The 19254-nt window shown below is 35.7% G+C and overlaps 3 protein-coding genes across 3 annotated transcripts; all 3 read right to left on the bottom strand.

Annotated features, from left to right (window-relative positions):
- Positions 1-1753: 1753 nt before the first annotated feature.
- LOC114194799 (protein FAR1-RELATED SEQUENCE 5-like) lies at positions 1754-4251 on the bottom strand. The gene is made up of 3 exons (XM_028085210.1): positions 2056-4251; positions 1924-1983; positions 1754-1846 (listed from the first exon to the last, which is right to left on the bottom strand). The coding sequence occupies exons 1-3, from the start codon at positions 4249-4251 to the stop codon at positions 1754-1756; spliced, it is 2349 nt and encodes a 782-aa protein (XP_027941011.1).
- A 4261-nt stretch (positions 4252-8512) lies between these two features.
- On the bottom strand, positions 8513-11764 carry LOC114194800. Its single transcript, XM_028085211.1, has 12 exons — positions 11737-11764; positions 11575-11645; positions 10866-11495; positions 10643-10768; positions 9888-10534; positions 9714-9795; positions 9539-9628; positions 9331-9453; positions 9095-9223; positions 8890-8993; positions 8702-8792; positions 8513-8623 (listed from the first exon to the last, which is right to left on the bottom strand). The coding sequence occupies exons 1-12, from the start codon at positions 11762-11764 to the stop codon at positions 8513-8515; spliced, it is 2232 nt and encodes a 743-aa protein (XP_027941012.1).
- Positions 11765-16250: 4486 nt separating this feature from the next.
- LOC114195347 (molybdate transporter 1-like) lies at positions 16251-18155 on the bottom strand. The gene has a single exon (XM_028085775.1). The coding sequence runs from the start codon at positions 18150-18152 to the stop codon at positions 16635-16637; it is 1518 nt and encodes a 505-aa protein (XP_027941576.1). The 5' UTR covers positions 18153-18155; the 3' UTR covers positions 16251-16634.
- Positions 18156-19254: the final 1099 nt, after the last annotated feature.

Raw genomic sequence — 19254 nt, forward strand, 5'->3', positions numbered from 1 at the left:
CTGAAAAAGTATGTTCCTTAAAAATTTTGAAGGTGCCTTTATGCTGTAGTGTGACTCTTGGGAGGCACACGAATTGGTACTAAAAGAATGCTGTAAAAAGACATTTATTATATCATAGAAAGGCAGTTACTGGGTAACCGTGTTCCTTGTAATTTGTTAGTCTTTGGAAATCATTATACTTGGTAGGACAGTGAAGTATAAACAAATATACGGTATCTGAAAAAGTATGTTCCTTAAAAATTTTGAAGGTGCCTTTATGCTGTAGTGTGACTCTTGGGAGGCACACGAATTGGTACCAAAAGAATGCTGTAAAAAGACATTTATTATATCATAGAAAGGCAGTTACTGGGTAACCGTGTTCCTTGTAATATGTTAGTCTTTGGAATTCATTATACTTGGTACAAGGACAGTGAAGTAAAAACAAATATACGGTATCTGAAAAAGTATGTTCCTTAAAAATTTTGAAGGTGCCTTTATGCTGTAGTGTGACTCTTGGGAGGCACACGAATTGGTACCAAAAGAATGCTGTAAAAAGACATTTATTATATCATAGAAAGGCAGTTACTGGGTAACCGTGTTCCTTGTAATATGTTAGTCTTTGGAATTCATTATACTTGGTACAAGGACAATGAAGTAAAAACAAATATACGGTATCTGAAAAAGTATGTTCCTTAAGAATTTTGAAGGTGCCTTTATGCTGTAGTGTGACTCTTGGGAGGCACACGAATTGGTACCAAAAGAATGCTGTAAAAAGACATTTATTATATTATAGAAAGGCAGTTACTGGGTAACCGTGTTCCTTGTAATATGTTAGTCTTTGGAATTCATTATACTTGGTACAAGGACAGTGAAGTAAAAACAAATATACGGTATCTGAAAAAGTATGTTCCTTAAAAATTTTGAAGGTGCCTTTATGCTGTAGTGTGACTCTTGGGAGGCACACGAATTGGTACCAAAAGAATGTTGTAAAAAGACATTTATTATATCATAGAAAGACAGTTGCTGGGTAACCGTGTTCCTTGTAATTTGTTAGTCTTTGGAAATCATTATACTTGGTACAAGGACAGTGAAGTAAAAACAAATATACGGTATCTGAAAAAGTATGTTCCTTAAAAATTTTGAAGGTGCCTTTATGCTGTAGTGTGACTCTTGGGAGGCACACGAATTGGTACCAAAAGAATGCTGTAAAAAGACATTTATTATATCATAGAAAGACAGTTGCTGGGTAACCGTGTTCCTTGTAATTTGTTAGTCTTTGGAAATCATTATACTTGGTACAAGGACAGTGAAGTAAACATGGAACAAACATAATGTAGTAAAAGCACAAATATTGTATCATACAAAGGCAGTTACTGCACGCATAATCACTTATCTAATGCAACTGATTGGGTACAAAAACAATACAATATAAACAAAAATATTATGTCAATGTTATCGAATGCACCAGACTTGCTTCAAAATGTGTAATGAAAAATACATATGTTGTATACAAAAAAGGCGGTTACTGCTACACCGACTCCCAAAAAATACTTTTGTGGTATAATGTCATCGACAAACAATGACTTCACAAAGACCTGTTGTTTGGCAATGTCATCATGTATCCAACTACCCAAAGCTCCCATCCACTCAAAAAATATGCATTGTGATGTACGTTGTTGTCCCTGCGGAATTTGAATACAATCATTTCATTGAAGTGCCTTTAAGTGGATGTAATTTGGACATTAGAAATTATTTGACTTCGAACAGCACCTTTTCAGTCGGCTATATTGGAACTAGTTGTGCCACCGACTTTGCTCTGTACGGTCGAATTGAATGAAACATCACCGACTACTGCCACATTGAAGTCCTGCAAAATGGATTTTAATACTCAGTTGTCTGTATGGAAATTGTTTACACCATACTCCACATTTAACGTAATCATACCCATTCTATATGACGATGAACATCTGCCATGTCATTCCCCACCTGGTCGTTAAGTGTTGGCTACAAAAACCCAAATTACATGATTCAAATGCACGGCCAGATTATTGTGATAATAATAGGAGATTAACTTACGGTGTTGTTGGTGTATATTTCAGTCATGTTTACCACCAACTTCTTTTTCTTTGTAATTTTTTCCACTTTGGATTTCAACCTTAGAGTACGAGGCCTTCCCTTTCGCTTCACTGCATTTGGGCTGCGGACAATGGATGCCTGACACGAATCCGGCGGTGGGAAGGAAGACGTCATCCTGGTGTCAACATAACGACCATCACCGCACGAAGTGAACTCCACCGGGTTTCTGCCACACCTCAATTGCTTAAATAGTTGTTCCGTTCCAGCATCAGATTCGCATGCAACATCGGCAATCTGAAAAAATTCCTTGCACAATGCCCGGTACCTCTGCATTTTTGGGTCCTTACTATGGGTGTTGTAAGCTGCTCTCATTGAAGTATATCTCCTTCGTATAAGTTTGCTCCATCGAGGAATGATATACTTCGTGGATATTGTTGTTGCTTCCTCTTGGCCAAGGACCGTGAAACAGTGTCGGCAGACGATACCACGAAACTCAAAAAGCTGGCACGAACATGATATTATGCCGCTTTTGGCATCATAATGCACATCATAATATTTGTTTGCAGATTTCCCATCCCACAATAATTCTTGGAGCACGACGTAGTTGCATCCCGATGGAGTAACATCCACCATTTTGATTGCACAATTCATCTTGGCGCGGAATTCCATTTGTATTTCTGCAAACTTCGAATATGTGTAGGCTTGCTGATATTGACGTTCAATAAGGGACTGGGTGGCACATGGGATTGTAGTGTTCAAAGAAGCAAAGTCTGCCTCGCATTCCTTTTCAGCTTTGTGACGTAGCGCATTTTTGTACTGTACTACAAACTGCTGTAACATTGTCGTTGAATTGATGAATCCATCAAAGAAGGCATTCAGTCCCTCGCTTCGTTGTGTGGTGGACATACCCGCCCAAAAATTTCCTTTCAAATAGCAAGGCACCCACCGTTGTCTTTCTTCGTATAGTGTGCCCAACCACTCATTCTTATCCAACTCGTGATCATTTATTAATTGTTGCCACCCGGTCTCAAATTGGTGAACATTAACGATCTCGTAAACCAATGTCTTCAACTTGTTTTTGATAGTCTTGTAATGAGTATATCCTTGCAACTTTTCCGGGATCTTTTTCATTATATGCCATAAGCACCACCGGTGACGAGTATTTGGAAAAACAATCTCAATTGCATTTTGCATGGCCCTACACTGATCAGTTATAATGCCATCAGGTGACTTGTATGACATGCAATTATGCCAACAGTTAAAAAGCCACACAAAGGTTTCTGTATCTTCAGCTGACAACAAACCGCATCCTAATAATATAGACTGACCATGGTGATTGACTCCAACAAATGGTGCAAAGGGCATATCATATTTGTTGGTTAGATATGTAGTGTCAAAGGAGACAACATCTCCAAATTCTGCGCATGCTGCCCTACTACGTGCGTCAGCCCAAAATACATTTGATATTCTATTGTTATCATCGAAGTCAATTTCAAAGTAGAATTCATCGTTCATTTGTCTCATGTGAGAGAAGTGTGCCATCAATGCTTGGCCGTCTCCTTCCTTACCTAGTGCCCTTCTTTGTCGTCCTATATAATTCCTAACATCACGCTCCACAAAAGGAAGGTTCTCAAATCCGCCAACATCACAAACTAGTGATTGGAAGCTTTTGTTAATGCGGACGCCGGCTTCATCATTCATATCGAGTGTTCGCTTCACTTGCATGTTCAATTTTTTGTTGCCGCGCATCATTCTTGACTTCATAGGGCTTAGGTCATGATTGTGATGAAGTATCACATTCTTTATGTGCCACTGACCTCCTTTTTTAAGTGCTGTTATCCTTGCACCACAGTTCTTGGTTTTTGTTGGTTGGCTTTTCAATTCGGGAGGGATGGTGGACACGTACTTTCCTTCGCGGCTACAGACCAATTTCACAAAACATAATTCGTTGTCTTCTCCTTTACTTAAACTTCTCACACGGACACCAAATCCACATCTGATGGCGTATTGCTTGTAAAAGTCTTTAACCTTGTCCACTGTTTCAAAAATCATTCCAACCGTAGGTACGTCATCTAATTCATCCTCTTGGGTATGCGAAGGCATAGAATGAGGTAATGCTTCCGACTGCTCTATTTCGTTGTTGCATAAACTTATTTCTTCAAGTGAAATGGGGTTAAGTACGTCGGATGCCCACATTTCGCTTAGTTTGCCCTACATTATTTAAAAAAAAAATACAACATTTGCATTTTAGACAACAGAATATTAATATTGTCCGATGTCTAAATCGTTTTGGCAGAATAACAAACACATACAAAATATATCGCTTCATCCCTTAATCAATATATCGCTAAACTAAAATAAATGGTGTGATATGTTGTGATAAATGTTAAAGAAGTCAAGTTCCAAACTTATAACAATGGAAAAGTGGACTGTGACAGTAAAATGCATTTTTAGTGGAGTAGACTAAGATGTTATAAATGAGGACCTTTACCTTTCACCCCCAAGGTCTTTGCGCATTCATTTCGGTTGGTATGAGCTGTAGACACAGATTAACTTCATTGCCGTCGGTGCGCCAGAGTAATGAAGACTTGTGTAATGATGTTTAGGTAGGTGGAAGAAGAAGTAAAAAGGTAAGGCTTGGCATTCAATGTAATAGGGTACATTCGGTTTGCTTCTTCAATACGTTAAATAAGGGCAATTTGGTCCATTCTAAATTTCGTACATTATATCAATTTTTTATTGTCCATAAATAGCGGTGCTCAATTGCAGCTTCATCGTGCTCGTGTGCGCTTAATACAGAGGTATATAAGGAACTTTTTTTTCATATCAATATACAGCTGGGTTGATTTGACGGCTTAATTTTCTTATCTTTTCTCGCAGTCGGCGTACAAGACGACAAGGGAATATGCAAGCATACGGTGCCGGTGGAAGTGTGTACAATGTGGGCAATTCATATCTAGCCGCCATTTTCAAGGACGGGAAAATGAAGGAGTACCGTGACGGGGTCCGCTTCGAAGGTTCCATTCCTAGTTTGTTCCGCATCCCATATTCTTGTACGATGCATCTTTTAACTGATCTGGTTATGAAGAGTTTGGACTTCAAATCCGATAACCATGTTAACAAGTTATACTTCAGGCAGCCCATCATGAATGAAAATGGACTTCTCATGTATCGGGCAACTGAATTATCATGTGATGACGATGTCATTTACATGCTTAAGTGTAAGCCAGAGTTTCCAATTAACTGCATTATAGAACTTTTTGTAACATTCACACGCTCGCCGACCCAAATACTGGAACTGTTAGAAAGAAGTCAGACTTCAACGGATGGAAGGCCAATGTGCATAGAAAGATGTGACTTGTTAATTTATTTTGGAGGAAGGCTTCGCCGAGCCACAGTTGTAGAGTGCCCTTACGGTCATGGGTTAAAGTTTAAATCTCACGCAGTGGTGAGAATGTCCATGCGCCACAACATCACATTCGTTGAGCTTGTTGATAAGTTATCGCATGGAATACGTTGTGGAGATCGAAAAGTCATCACAGAAATTAGTTATAGACGAGGAGTTAAAGTTTTAAACAACAAACTTTACCACGACCTTGTTGAAATCAAGTGCGACACTGATATTACCCAAATGATCCAACGATGGAAAGATGTTCAAAAAATTAGGAGAAAAGTAATTACTCCTCCAACTGCAGGTTATATCGAGCTTTTTTTACAAACCAAAGATATCCGGCCACCCACCCCAGAAGAATCGTACCAAGACATCAAGCCATGGTTGTATACCACCCCTTCGGGAGGTTTAGGCATCAAAAGCATGTGGGATTTAAATTGGTGATTGCACAAAACAGACAAATGTTGTTGCTTTCTTTGCTTTCGATTCCGCAAATGTATCTCCCTTAAATATTATGGTAAGTCGAAGGAAGTTTGGGCAAATATGAGTAAAGACATTGCAGTGTATTTATTACATGGTATTGAAAAAAGGAAGTTTGCAATCCGACAGGTTGGTGTAATTGAATGACATTGAATTCGTGTAATTAATTTCTACCAAACCTCGTAACCCTTATGCACATGTGCGGTAACCGCCGGTGCATATTACCCCCTGCCATTGAATGCAATCAGGAGTTGGGACTGTTGTAGCGATCCGACTTTCCCTATTTAATGCTGGTCATTTGCCAAAATAACACACATTCACTAACGTTCACAACACCCTTCACGGCTTGAACTAGGGTTTCTTGACGTGATCAAACATCGAGATGGCGGCCTCCGCAAGCAACCAACCGAGCAACTTTCTATGGACATTCACCACGCTCAACATCAAAAATAGGGTAATTTTGTCCTTGCTTCCCCCTCCCACCACTATCGTCTGCCATATTTTCTGACTTTTTTTGCTTCCATGTTTTTCCCCTTTGAAAAACAACGTGAATGGATGCTGCAGAATTTTGGCTATGTTGATAGGCATTTTGCTGTTGCCTATGCCGATGAACTCAGCGACAAATGGATGTGTGTGGACAGCAATGGGCAACTACACAAGTTGAGGTACAACCAGGATCCACGTTCGCCGAGACTCACCAAAGGTTGGGCCAAACTCAGGACGACGTTCAACATCCAAGGGAACGTACATGTGCAACTTAGATATTTAGGTAGCAACCAATTTGAAATTACCGTCTTCACAGGAAATTGCTCTGATCTAAACATGGACCGTTACCTGCATCTTGCGACAACAGAGAACGACAACTACATCCACTGCGTGAAGTTGACGAATGAGCAGGCAACCGGGGATCATTTGGTATGTTCGTCCAACACTTCAAAGTTGCACCGCATATTTTTAACACACACTGCATCTAATTTGGTTATCATTTTTTCCAGGATTTGAAGGGTGATATAACTGGGTTGATCCATAACAAGAACATTCAGAACCTGATGTTAGTCGGGCTAAAAACTGTTGTTACCTGCAAAATTCTTAATTTAGAAGCATCATACGCGACAAGGATCCTTGATGGTTGGAAGGAATTTTGCATTGACCATGGACTGAAAGAGGGTGATCTAGTCTTCTTTGAGATGGAGATGGCAGGAGATGATGAAGATGTTGAAGTTTTTGTCAATGAATGCATGTGTGATTTTTATCCATCCTACAAGCCAATTGTCATTGACAGCCCTTGAAGTAGTTCTTAGTTGGGTCAACTTTTTTTTGTTATGAACTAATGAAATAGTCGTACCAGATGTCATGTTTTGAGGTTTAGTATGTTTTTTGTGTGTATCAAATGGGTCTTATTTTGGACATCTAACATCATGTATGACGATGAAGGTAGTACAACTAAATAATAACAAATTGCTTGTATGTATGTGTATTTACATTCAGAACTATACTAACTGTGTTTTTATTCACAAATAAGTGCTTAGCACTGCTAATCTTTTTGGACACATGAACAACAACATGAACAAGTGGAGTGTTACGTTACGTTAAATGCACACATGAACAACAACATGCGACTTCTACAATAAATCAATCTACTAACTGGGTTTTTATTCACACATAAGTGCTTGGCTAGGCTAAATTTTTTGTACAACCAGTTTAAATCGACGTCCGTCGGATGAAGCACCCCGCAAATAGTGTAAATTGATAACTTTCACCCATTACGGTTTCCTCTCTTTGGTTTGATTTGGTATTCCCACCAACCTTTATTCTGAACTCAGAAGAATACAACTGTGTTGTTCTATTCGAATAAGTGGAGTGTTACGTTACGTTAAATGCACACATGAACAACAACATGCGACTTCTACAATAAATCAATCTACTAACTGGGTTTTTATTCACACATAAGTGCTTGGCTAGGCTAAATTTTTTGTACAACCAGTTTAAATCGACGTCCGTCGGATAAAGCACCCCGCAAATAGTGTAAATTGATAACTTTCACCCATTACGGTTTCCTCTCTTTGGTTTGATTTGGTATTCCCACCAACCTTTATTCTGAACTCAGAAGAATACAACTGCCTCTCTATCTTCAAATAAATGCCTTTTTTACTGTACGTTAAATGCACGTCTGAACAGAAAGCAAGTATGAAAAGAAATGATCTTAAGTCATGGCATTTGTTAACTGAGTTTTTCTTCCCAATTAAGTGATTGGTTATGGAATTTTTTTTGCACATACGCACTTCGTTTACAAAACATTTGTAAGTCCAAAAATTACTTTTTACATGCAACAATTACGCCTACTTGCGCTTGTATAAATGTTGCTACTGCCATCAAAAAAAATTAACAAACCACCATAAACATATATAATCATTGGCATCAAAAAATTTGCCAATTCATCACTATCGAACGCATTAAGCGCCATTTTCCGCTTATGTACATCACATTTTCCTGTACGTGCAGAAGGGAAACCAAAATATAAACAAATTAAGGTCACTTAAAGTTCTTTAACAAAACTTCTCCACACTAGTTTTTTAACACTAAAAACTAGTGTCTAAGGTAAAGATCATAGTACACAAGTACTTCTTCTCTGTTCTGGTTATCATCATGTAGAATCCATTCACAAATCAAATTTTGCCGTATTTGTTGAAGGTCCTCCTGCAACCAACAAACATGTTTATGTGAAATTTGAAATGAAAATAACATCCATGAATAACCAAATTTATAATTACTTACAGTGGTGTATTCTGGCATGCAATTCCCATTGAATTTGGGAGTACCATCCCACAGCTCAATAAATTTTAAAACGATCACTCCACAATCATGCCTAACCAATTGTTAACCACACAATGTAAGGTTTCAGAACAACTGCAGGCAACTAATAAATTAACCTCCTTCAAAAACAAACAAAATTAATTACTCACAGGTTTGGTTGAATGGGGGTCAAAGCATGTCGGATTTCAAACGATGGCTTGTTGTCCTCCTTACAATTTAACAATAACGAAAGAAACGTTTCCATGTTACGGGCCTGCAAACATCCTCACCCATATGAATCAAATTTATATTAATAATTACAAATCACATAGTACAAGTCAAAAAACAGAAAAAACTTTCAAAGATCACACTAACCACACTATTGTCAATCCTCGTTCGTTTCTTTCGATTGTGTCCTAGAGAATCAAGCACAAGGAATTCCATTGTGTCCAATTTGACGGCATAACACCACCAATGATCGTCGTGTACAATTGGAGCAAACAACTAAAGTACATGTCACAAGTTAAACAACTTCATTATTAGGTGAAGTATACAAGCCAAAAATGAATTTAGAAACACAAATTTGTCAACATCTCAAATTTGGTACTTACAAATTCAGCGGTTAAGATTTCTTTCATGCTAACCAAATTGGAAGAAAAGAACATGTTGTAATCGCTTAACTTCCAAACACGTCTCTTTGCGATTCTCTGATTACTATCGTGAACAACCAATGTCTACAATAATATTGGTCATTAATTGAGAGTCAAATTAATTGATCTTGAAATTTGGTTCCCATAACTAATAAACACAAACACGTACCGTATACATTGGATGTAAAACAATCCTTCGCACATGTTGATGCAACTTCCTTTCATTATGCATCAAGAGGTTACATCCAAACATAACTGCCTATATTCACGAAACACACCAAAATTTAATTTTTTCCAATTATTAACATATACCTATCAAATAATATCAATAAATAATAAATTACCATATTGCAAACATAACCCATTGGTCGAAAACCCATACAATCATGTGTGGACAATATTTGACCATTTATCACCACAACAATCCTTCAACAGATCATAATTCAAGTTACTAAAACAGGTAAAAAACAGAAATTTAATTATACAAAATATCATTAACTATTATATTGATGACATACCTATAAGGACAATCTACCCGAGTAACCGTCTGGTAAAGCTTAACCACATCAACACGCCCTCCGATACCGCAGTTTCCTTGACTGGCCGCAACCCATGGTACAATTGCCAACAATTCAGCACAATGGACATCATGAACTGGGTTGTCTTTATCAATATTATCAGCCACGTCATGCAAAGTTGGTGACTTTCCATTTCCATCCCCACCAACTTCGGCTTCATTCTCAACTCCACTGTCATCAGAAATATCCACCGCCGTGTTACCTTCATTTGCATGACCTTCATGTTCATGAAGTGCACCAAAATCTTCACCCACATCTGCACCCACATCTTCACCCACTTCATGATCGCTTACGTCTGCATTTATTTCGGTATTGCAATCTGAAGTTTGGCCCTTATCATCACAAACATTATCCTTTTCAACGGGCTGACTTTCATTCCTACTAAAGACCTCATCCTCCAAAATCTTCAATCTTTTCTTTATCTCCATTATTTCAATCTCATTGCTGTGAATTTTTTTTAACCAAACATCACCCGTATTGGAAACCCCAGGTTCTTGACCACCTTCACTAACGCCTGTAAGATTTAAAGCCACCCTAACAAGTTCATTACTTTGATCTTCCTCGGTCAAAGCCCAGTCGAAAATCAACTGCAATGTAATTTAACTAATAATTAAATGAATTGTTCTTATATAAAAAACTTCACCAACACAAATAAATCGCTAAGGAATGAAAATTAAATAAAAAAACTAAATTACATTACGTTCAATGAATAGCCTCTCGATGCTTGAAGTCCTTAACTTCAAACTTGGCCATCGTAAAATTCTGGGGAACACTATGTCCCTATCATCTGCTCCCAATCCTAACCTCTCAAAAGCCCAAATCTACAAATAACAAATGTGACATCATTATTATCAAAACAATAAACACAATAAATATAAAACAGATCAAAACATTCAAATACAATAAAATTCAGCGTACCTGCAAAACCACAACTGACCCTGCCAACGTGATGTTGTGGTCATTTTTTTTCTGGCTATGAACCCCATAAGCACGACTTAATGAGTTAACCAAAAAACTGTGCACTGCACTCCCCCAATTGAACTTAACCAAACTATCAATATCATCTAATATTCCAAAAGGCATATTGCAAATAACTTTTGAATTCCTAGGAAAATACAAGACGGCAAAGCACAACAATATATACAGACGACAAACAGTATCTACATCATCATGCTCGGTTCCTATTACACTCCTAATCATGTTTGTTATACCTTTAATACAAATTCTTTGACCACAAAAGAGTGAACCAACTAAACCACATGCATATGCATCAAATTGTACTTCTTCACCAACAACACCTAACCCCAGACTAAAACATACATCAACAACAGATAAAGGTACAAGATGCTTCCATATGTGAAACGATTGTTCACCGTCATCCCATCGTCTAAGTAGCTCAACTAATAGAGGACTGCAGATATCTACAGACCTCTCTAAATCCAGACACCATTTGAAAGGGGTGACTCCAATACGTCTCCGGTGTCCATCAGTCAACACATTGTTTATCTCCACAATGTGCTTTGTGTCCACAAAATTTATCAGCCGGACCTTCCATAAAATTTTAACAATTAAACTAATGCTCAACAATGAAATTGGGATGCACAATATAACAATTAACAGCACTAACCCTGTCTTCTTCATCGAAGTCTTGTTTTTTCCCAACCTTTTTCCCCTTTCGAGCCATGCTGAAAAAACAACCTACAAAGAATTAAGTGAATACACACCAATTAAAAAACCAACAACGTTATTGAAAAACAAGCATTACCTTAACTTAAACACAAAAACCTACACAGATCATTATATGGCCTTTCATCCATTTACAAACGGCTGAGGCAACTCGTAAAAAAATTAACTCAGGGAACACAAAGTCTTTTATTATCATAATACCCACACGAGCAAAATATACGCTAATCACAACTACATCTTCTTATACAATGCAGTGAGAATGTAATGCCGGAACGTCGAGGGTTTGGGTGTAAAGAAAACACAACCTTAATAACGAACCGCCGAAGTCCTGATTCTACCGCTTCCTCCCTTCCCAAGTTCGGATTTTTTTAGGGGTTCCTTCTTCCACCAACGAACACGCGCACGAACAAAACAACAAAGGTATGCCAATCAAATTTGGAAACCCACGCCTCCCCGTAAACCCGCTTCTTCTGCTGCAGAAGTTCCTTTCCTTCTCCTTCTGCTAACAACTTCGCATTTTGTACAACATTCTCCGTCGGTTGAGTGAAAAAATATCTCCGCCTTAACAAAGCCGACGGCACCGCACCGCACCGCTTCGAGTGGGTTCAGAAGTGGTTCGGGTAGTGAGAGAAAAGCGCTGAGTGAGTGGTGAGTGAAAAAAATGGAAACTTTGGGTAAGTGACTTCGAGATCGCGTGTTGGAACCTCACGCGCACCGCAGGACGTCTTCTCTCTCCATAACACCCATCAGAAAACTGACACAACCGTCACCTCATCCCTTCATTTTCTTTTATTCAAAAACGCACTCATTTACCACGTAAGACTGCCACGTAGGCGGGTTAAAACCAGGTCAAAAAAACAAGGTCAGAGTATCATTATCCTTAACTAATATCGAAAGTAAGGATCAAAAGACACGTTCCCATTGTCTTAAAAGTATAAGTCTATCATCAAACATAACAAAAGCATACTTTTAATTAGTTTTAACAATCAGTTTGAATATGGAAGGGATCAATGTGAAAGGACAAACAAAAGAAGCCTGTTACTAGTGACACAAAGTCCAAAAGATGGGGCTACTCATGCCACCACCTGTTGTTGGAAAAAGTTCCTAACTTTTGGTCTAAAGCTTCTTAAATTATAGCTCAGAATCAAAAAGTTTTCTTTTTTACCATTTCATTTCTTCTTTTTTTTCCCAAATAAATTCAATAATCTTCCTTCACCAAAAATACGTCCTTCACTATATGTATAACTTTTGCATACGCTAATTTCTAACACAAATTATAAGTTCTCTAAAAATTTTATTTTAATTTAGTTATAAGCTAATTTTAAATTTAGAATATGATCTATAATAATATTAGTTAGAACTTACATGCATTATTTTCTAATCGTATTTAAATTTTCACATTCATAACATGTATTTTGTTAAATGAATTAGGATTATATTGATATTTTGTTAGAACTTATTTTATATCAATTTATAAATTAAGAACTTGATCTTCTTTCACATAGTAACAACAGGTTTCAGGGGTTGTAGAGTCCGAAGCTACTTTTTCCAACGTTGGGCACCACCTGTTTTTCTGGTATGCATTATATTGAAAAAAATGAGATTCTCGCTTAATTAACTGTCATGTCAAGCTAAAATTTTGATACTAGATCCTTAACACATAAATTGTTACTTTGATCGGTGAGATCTTTGATTTGAGGTATGTAGCTAGAAAACTTAGTCTCATATATGTTTGTCGTATTTTAGGTTTCTCTTTTATGAAAAACATTCTTATTTATGGTTTTGGTTTGATCTTGGAATTAAAGGAGGTAAATGGTTTGTTGATGTATATGTGTGTATTGATATTTCTGTATTGATGCTATGAGTGTCTGAAATATGTTAAGTTATTGTTTGTATAGATGAATGGATTTTTGTATGAGATAATGATTGTTATTAAGGATGAAGTTTGTTTTGGAGAAAGGCATTCCATAGGGAAATTCCATTTGTTTTGTAGTGTATGCATTGATGTGGGAGTCCAAATGTTGGACATTATCTTATTGCTCTAATAACCACATTTAGACTCTGATAGAGTAGAATGTGGTATGTGGTGAGAGGTGTAGGAAGTCCTAGTCTAATGTTGAGTTTGGATCCACATGAGTATTATTCATGCGGATGGAAAGTGAGTTGCGAACGTGTTTGATTCCATTGATTTGCGCTAATTTGAGAGGACGAATTTACACATGAGTTGCAGATTTAGTACTCTCTTAAATAAAAAAACGTAGGAAAAGATAACTCATCACGTTAAAATTACTTCATTGTCCATGTATTTAACAATTTAATTTACTTATATTTATTACTTTCTTTTATATTTATAATAAATAAATAAATATATATATATTAATAAATACTATAATTATAATTATTATAATAATTAGTATTATGTAATAGAATATATATATATATATATATATATATATAATAATTATATATTAATTATATGTATATTATGAGAACACTGTATATTATAAAATAAATATATATATATATATATATATATATTATAATAGTTAGTGTTATATAATAATAATAATTATTATTATTATTATAATGTAGTATTATAATAATTTATATTTCGGTTCAAAAATAGTACATATTTCGGTTTAAAATTAGTGTGGTATAGTTCAAAAATAATGTAGTTTAGTTCAAAAACAATGCAGTTCAATTTAGTTCATAATATAGTACAATGTAGTTCAGTTTAGTATGTTAGAAAAAAATAGTTCAGTTCAGTTCGTCTGAATTATTTTTCAGTTCAGTGTCCAGTTCAGGCGAACTATTTTTTTATTTCAATGCAGCTTTTAATGGTTTAGTGTAGTTCAATACGTTTTGCCCAGCTCTAGATATAAGTGATGGAGGCACCTCTTACGGTTGAGGAATCAGTTGTCTGAGTGGTTGATATTAGATCATGTTAGATATAGTCTTGTAATAAAATTATAGTATAGTAGCTTAAGAATGTTTATAAGTGATATTACTATAGTTTTATCTAGTAAGACTGTGATATACATTGAACTATTTGTTTTCTGAATATTGATAATGAAATGTTTTATTTTAATAGTATTATGTTATTAAAATGAGATGTTACATCCTCGTCATCATCCTCTCTTGTAATAACATATTATGTGACGACATTTAAATAGGAAGATGGTGGAAGGTAACTGCCATATTATATAATAATTAATAGAAAAAATTCAATGGTAGAAATTTAATTCAAAAATTTTAAAATTTTGATCAATAGATCACAAAAGTTTAATAAAGAATCAATTGAAAGTTCTAAATTTATGGATGACTTCAAACTTAACTAAGCCGATGAATTACACATCACCAAAACAAATTTGAAATATTTTTGGAAAGCAAATTTATGTCATTTTTCTTACTAATTGTATCCATTAGAATAAGATTGTTTCAAAATAACATTCCCCGTTTTTTTAAGTGCTCTTTAAGATTCTTTAAGAAAAACAAAAAGCGAAATAAATTTTCTTAGCTTCATTAATTAAATATTTACAAGAACTTCTATTTTACCTTTATTATTTCTACATCGCAATAAATGCATTAATTATAAGGCTTAAAACAAAGAGGAAATAAATACTTGAATTTTGAAAATAAATAACAAGCAAAAACAAAAATGTTCTAAAAATGTAACACTTAGAAAATACTTACTATCTAAATGAAAATAACACTAGCTAGTAAGCATTACATATAACATGGTGGTGATATACTCAAATTTTGAAGGAGCAAAAGGTAGCAACCAATTGAGTTCCCACTAACTTTGTTATACACCCATTAAATTTTAGCATGGGAATCTTAACCCTAATAGGGCTTTAATTTTAGTTTCAATTACCAACAACGATTTCCAAGTTACAAAGTTGGAAGAGAGTCATGCCACTATTTATTGTTGGATAAAGGCACATTGATAATGCCGGCAAGCCCTTATCAAACTAGATACAATCAAGCACCAAATTCAACTTCATCTTCAAAACAATATCCTTCAAGATTCTCAAATGAATAAAATATTATGTGTCACTATTCTAAAAAAAATTGTGGGGTTAATGCATAATAAATTAATTAAAATGTCTCAACTCATTTGTTAAGATGTAATCGATTGATGCATTTCTTAACTTCTAACTATAAACCTCAATTCTATAATTTCAATGCTAAAGAAAAAAAGAATATGTGATAATAAACTATTGATGTATTTTAAAATGTCAGTCTAAAATACTAAGTACATAATGATGTCTAATGTCTAACGTGAGTTCGTTTTAAAACAATGAAATATACTTTTTTTTCGTGTAAGTTTTAAAGTTGGGAATTTTTTTCTTTTATGTGTTTTACCTTTTTTTAGAGAATTTTTCTTTTTGTTAACAATGAAGGAAAAGTGAAAAGGAAAAATGCGTGATATAGTACTATTATCTATAAATTTATTTACTTTTACACTAAGCATTTGCGTGATATAGTTGTATCATTTATATATAAATTTATATAACTTTTGTATGATGTTTAATCATTGTCTCTCTCAATCAACGTTAACCACCATACTACACAGCAAAATCCTTTCTTTATTCTACAAAAAATTATACACATATAAATTAAATACAAACTCGTTATGATCAAATCCATATTGTCACACAATTCATAATTGGATAACAGTGTAAAAGTCTACACTGTTAATGTATGCCAATTACATCATTTATTACATAAATAAACCCAATTTCTTGACACCAATGCACTCAAAATTACATACAAAGACAAAAAACAAACAACTCAAGTTCCTACCCAACCAACTATGTTCACTCTCTCTTCAACTACAACTACCATAATAATTAATGTCTTTAGACCTTTACAAACCTTTGGCTTCAACCACCAAACTAAAACAAACTTAGTGCAGAAAAAACTTTCAAACAGTTACTCTTATTATTTACAGAGAGATTAAAAGCACTAATAACAGAATCATGTAAGCACTCATTTTCTTCACACTTGCTCAGGATTTTTGTGCATCCAAATGGCAGAAAGTGGTTTGTCCCTTGACCAATTCCTCAACCTAAGAAGAACATAAATAATCATTCCACACAAAAAGCCAAGAGCAGCACTTGATCCCACAAGTGAAACTGCAGTGCAAATAAGCATCACAAAGGAATCTTCCTTGGTGTTCATGTCCCTACAACACATGGCTAGTTCTATTCCAGCAAAAAGTAGCAACACCCCTAAAATTCCCACAGGAAATTGCCTTAAGATGTGTGCCAAAGAACTTCCCAACACCAAACCCAAAGCTAATTTGGCAACACCAAGAAGTGCCACACAACCACCACTCCTACCACCAAACTTATATTGCCCTGCAAGTCCACCAGCACCATGGCAACTTGGCATTGCACCAAACCAACTTCCAACCAAGTTCATCAACCCCACTGTCACTGACAATGAAGTGGCTGAGAAATCCTTTCCTGGAAACAGATCTGATGACAACTTGCAAACAGCCACCACAGAGTTCAAAATTGACAGTGGAAGTTGAGGAATTGCACCCTTCACAAACCCTTTCTTCCATGCATGCTTTGAGAACTTCACCACCTCTATTGATGATGGTCCAAACTTTATCTCATGCACCACCTCATGCCTCCTCACAAAGGCCAAAACAACCCCCAACACAAACACCATGAAAGCTGAAGGCAGTGAGAAAATAACCCTTCTCACCCTACTTCTTCTCTTGTTTCTTGCAACCTCATTTTGCACTCCCTCACAGCACCCTCTATTCTTCTCCCCAGCCCCATTCACAATCACAATGAAACACAAACACACAATAGCCAAAACCAACCCATCCAACCCCAACCAGTGTCTTTCACCCAGAGACTTGCTCTTTGGCAAGTCCTGAACTTTCCTCACATACTTAACCGCTGTGAGAGCAAAAGACAAGCCCTGTGCCAGCTGAATTCCCCTCACAACACACAGAGGAATCAACATGTACACAAGCTTCATCAACCCTGTCACACCCAGAACAAACAACACCCCACCGGTTAATATTCCGGCGGCCATGATCTCCGGGACGCCGAAGGTTGTGTCCGACAAGGCCTGAGCTGCGATGGATTTCATGGGCTGGACCGGCATGGGGACGCCATAGATGGCTCCAGTGATGATGTTGTAGACACCTGTGAAGATGAGTGTGGTGCCAAGGTTGAGGTCCCTGGCAAGGGTCAAGGCCAACACTATTGGTATATAAGTGCCAAGATCACCCATGGCTCCGTTCAGTTCACCCCATTTTGAATGAAAAACAAGGTTGTTCTTCACTTTGTTCACCACCACTTTGGCCGAGTAACCTTTCGCCGGTGCGGCGGTGGAAGGAGTAGGAGTTGGAGTGATTTCCTGTGCTTCAGGATCTGAGATTGGAATCGAAGTAGGGTTTTTGTGTGCCATTGCCATTGAAAACGCTACCTTTGCTTTGAAATTCTCAAACTTGTTGTAACAACAAAGAGAAGTGAATTTATGAATGTTAAACATGGGAAATGCTTGTTTATTTATAGGGATTTCTAAGGTCAATGTTAGAAGCAGCAACTTCTCATCTATCATTACAAAAAATCATTTAAAACTTTCTATTTTAAGATGTATATAATTTATAAGTTAATTTATAAACAGTAATGTTTTTAATGTTTACAACTAACCATTAGATTATTGTCAAAAACATTTAATATCATAAATTTAATCATCAAGCTCGATAAATATGTTTTATGTGTAATAAGTATAATAATTAATGCATAGGAAAAACGTATAAAATAATCCCGTTGACATTATACGACGCTGATTTTATTAATACATGAACGTGTACAAGTCTACACGGTAACAAATATTATATCACGGTTAACAATTGTTGAATCTGTGGATTAGAAGATAAAAATTTGATATTAATGGATTTTAGGTATGTGAGATCTTAGTTTTATTTATTAATTAGACTACAACAACAAAAAGACAAGTCAGCAATCCTTTGCTGTACACAGCTCAAGTTACACATTAGTTGATTATTTTCCCATGTCAAGAGCACATTGATGTTAGGGTTATGCAATGTGTTTTAAGATTAAGGCCTCTTCTTTTGGAAGATATTTATATGACATAATACATTCAATTAAAGAACTTAAATAATAAAATGTTATTTTTCTCTTCTTATAATTATATATTTGTTTTAATAACTAAATGAAACATCAAAGAAAATGTTGATTTTATATAAAACCTTTGTATAGGAATAAATATTACAAAAAGATTTTAAAAATAATGTGACACCACAGACCTTAGTTATGTCAACATTTTCATCTGAAATTCTTGTAGAATTGTTCACCGGACATCATAAGACTTAACAGATTAGTTTGATCAAACTTTTACTACTAAATATAAGCATGTGAAAACTGGTAATTATCCCTTTACATACTCATTCATTTCAACTTATTACTCAAATATTTAATGTGTAAAACAACTATTCAATTTTTTGTTAGTTAACTTCATTTAATAGTAAATACTGTAATAAATATCAAATGCTTGTAATTCTATTATGGTATAAAAATCCTTTAAAAATAATTATGATATATACTTTCTTACCAACATATTTAGTTTA

Source organism: Vigna unguiculata, chromosome 8 (assembly GCF_004118075.2).
Source record: "Vigna unguiculata cultivar IT97K-499-35 chromosome 8, ASM411807v1, whole genome shotgun sequence".
Taxonomy (NCBI): Eukaryota; Viridiplantae; Streptophyta; class Magnoliopsida; order Fabales; family Fabaceae; genus Vigna; species Vigna unguiculata.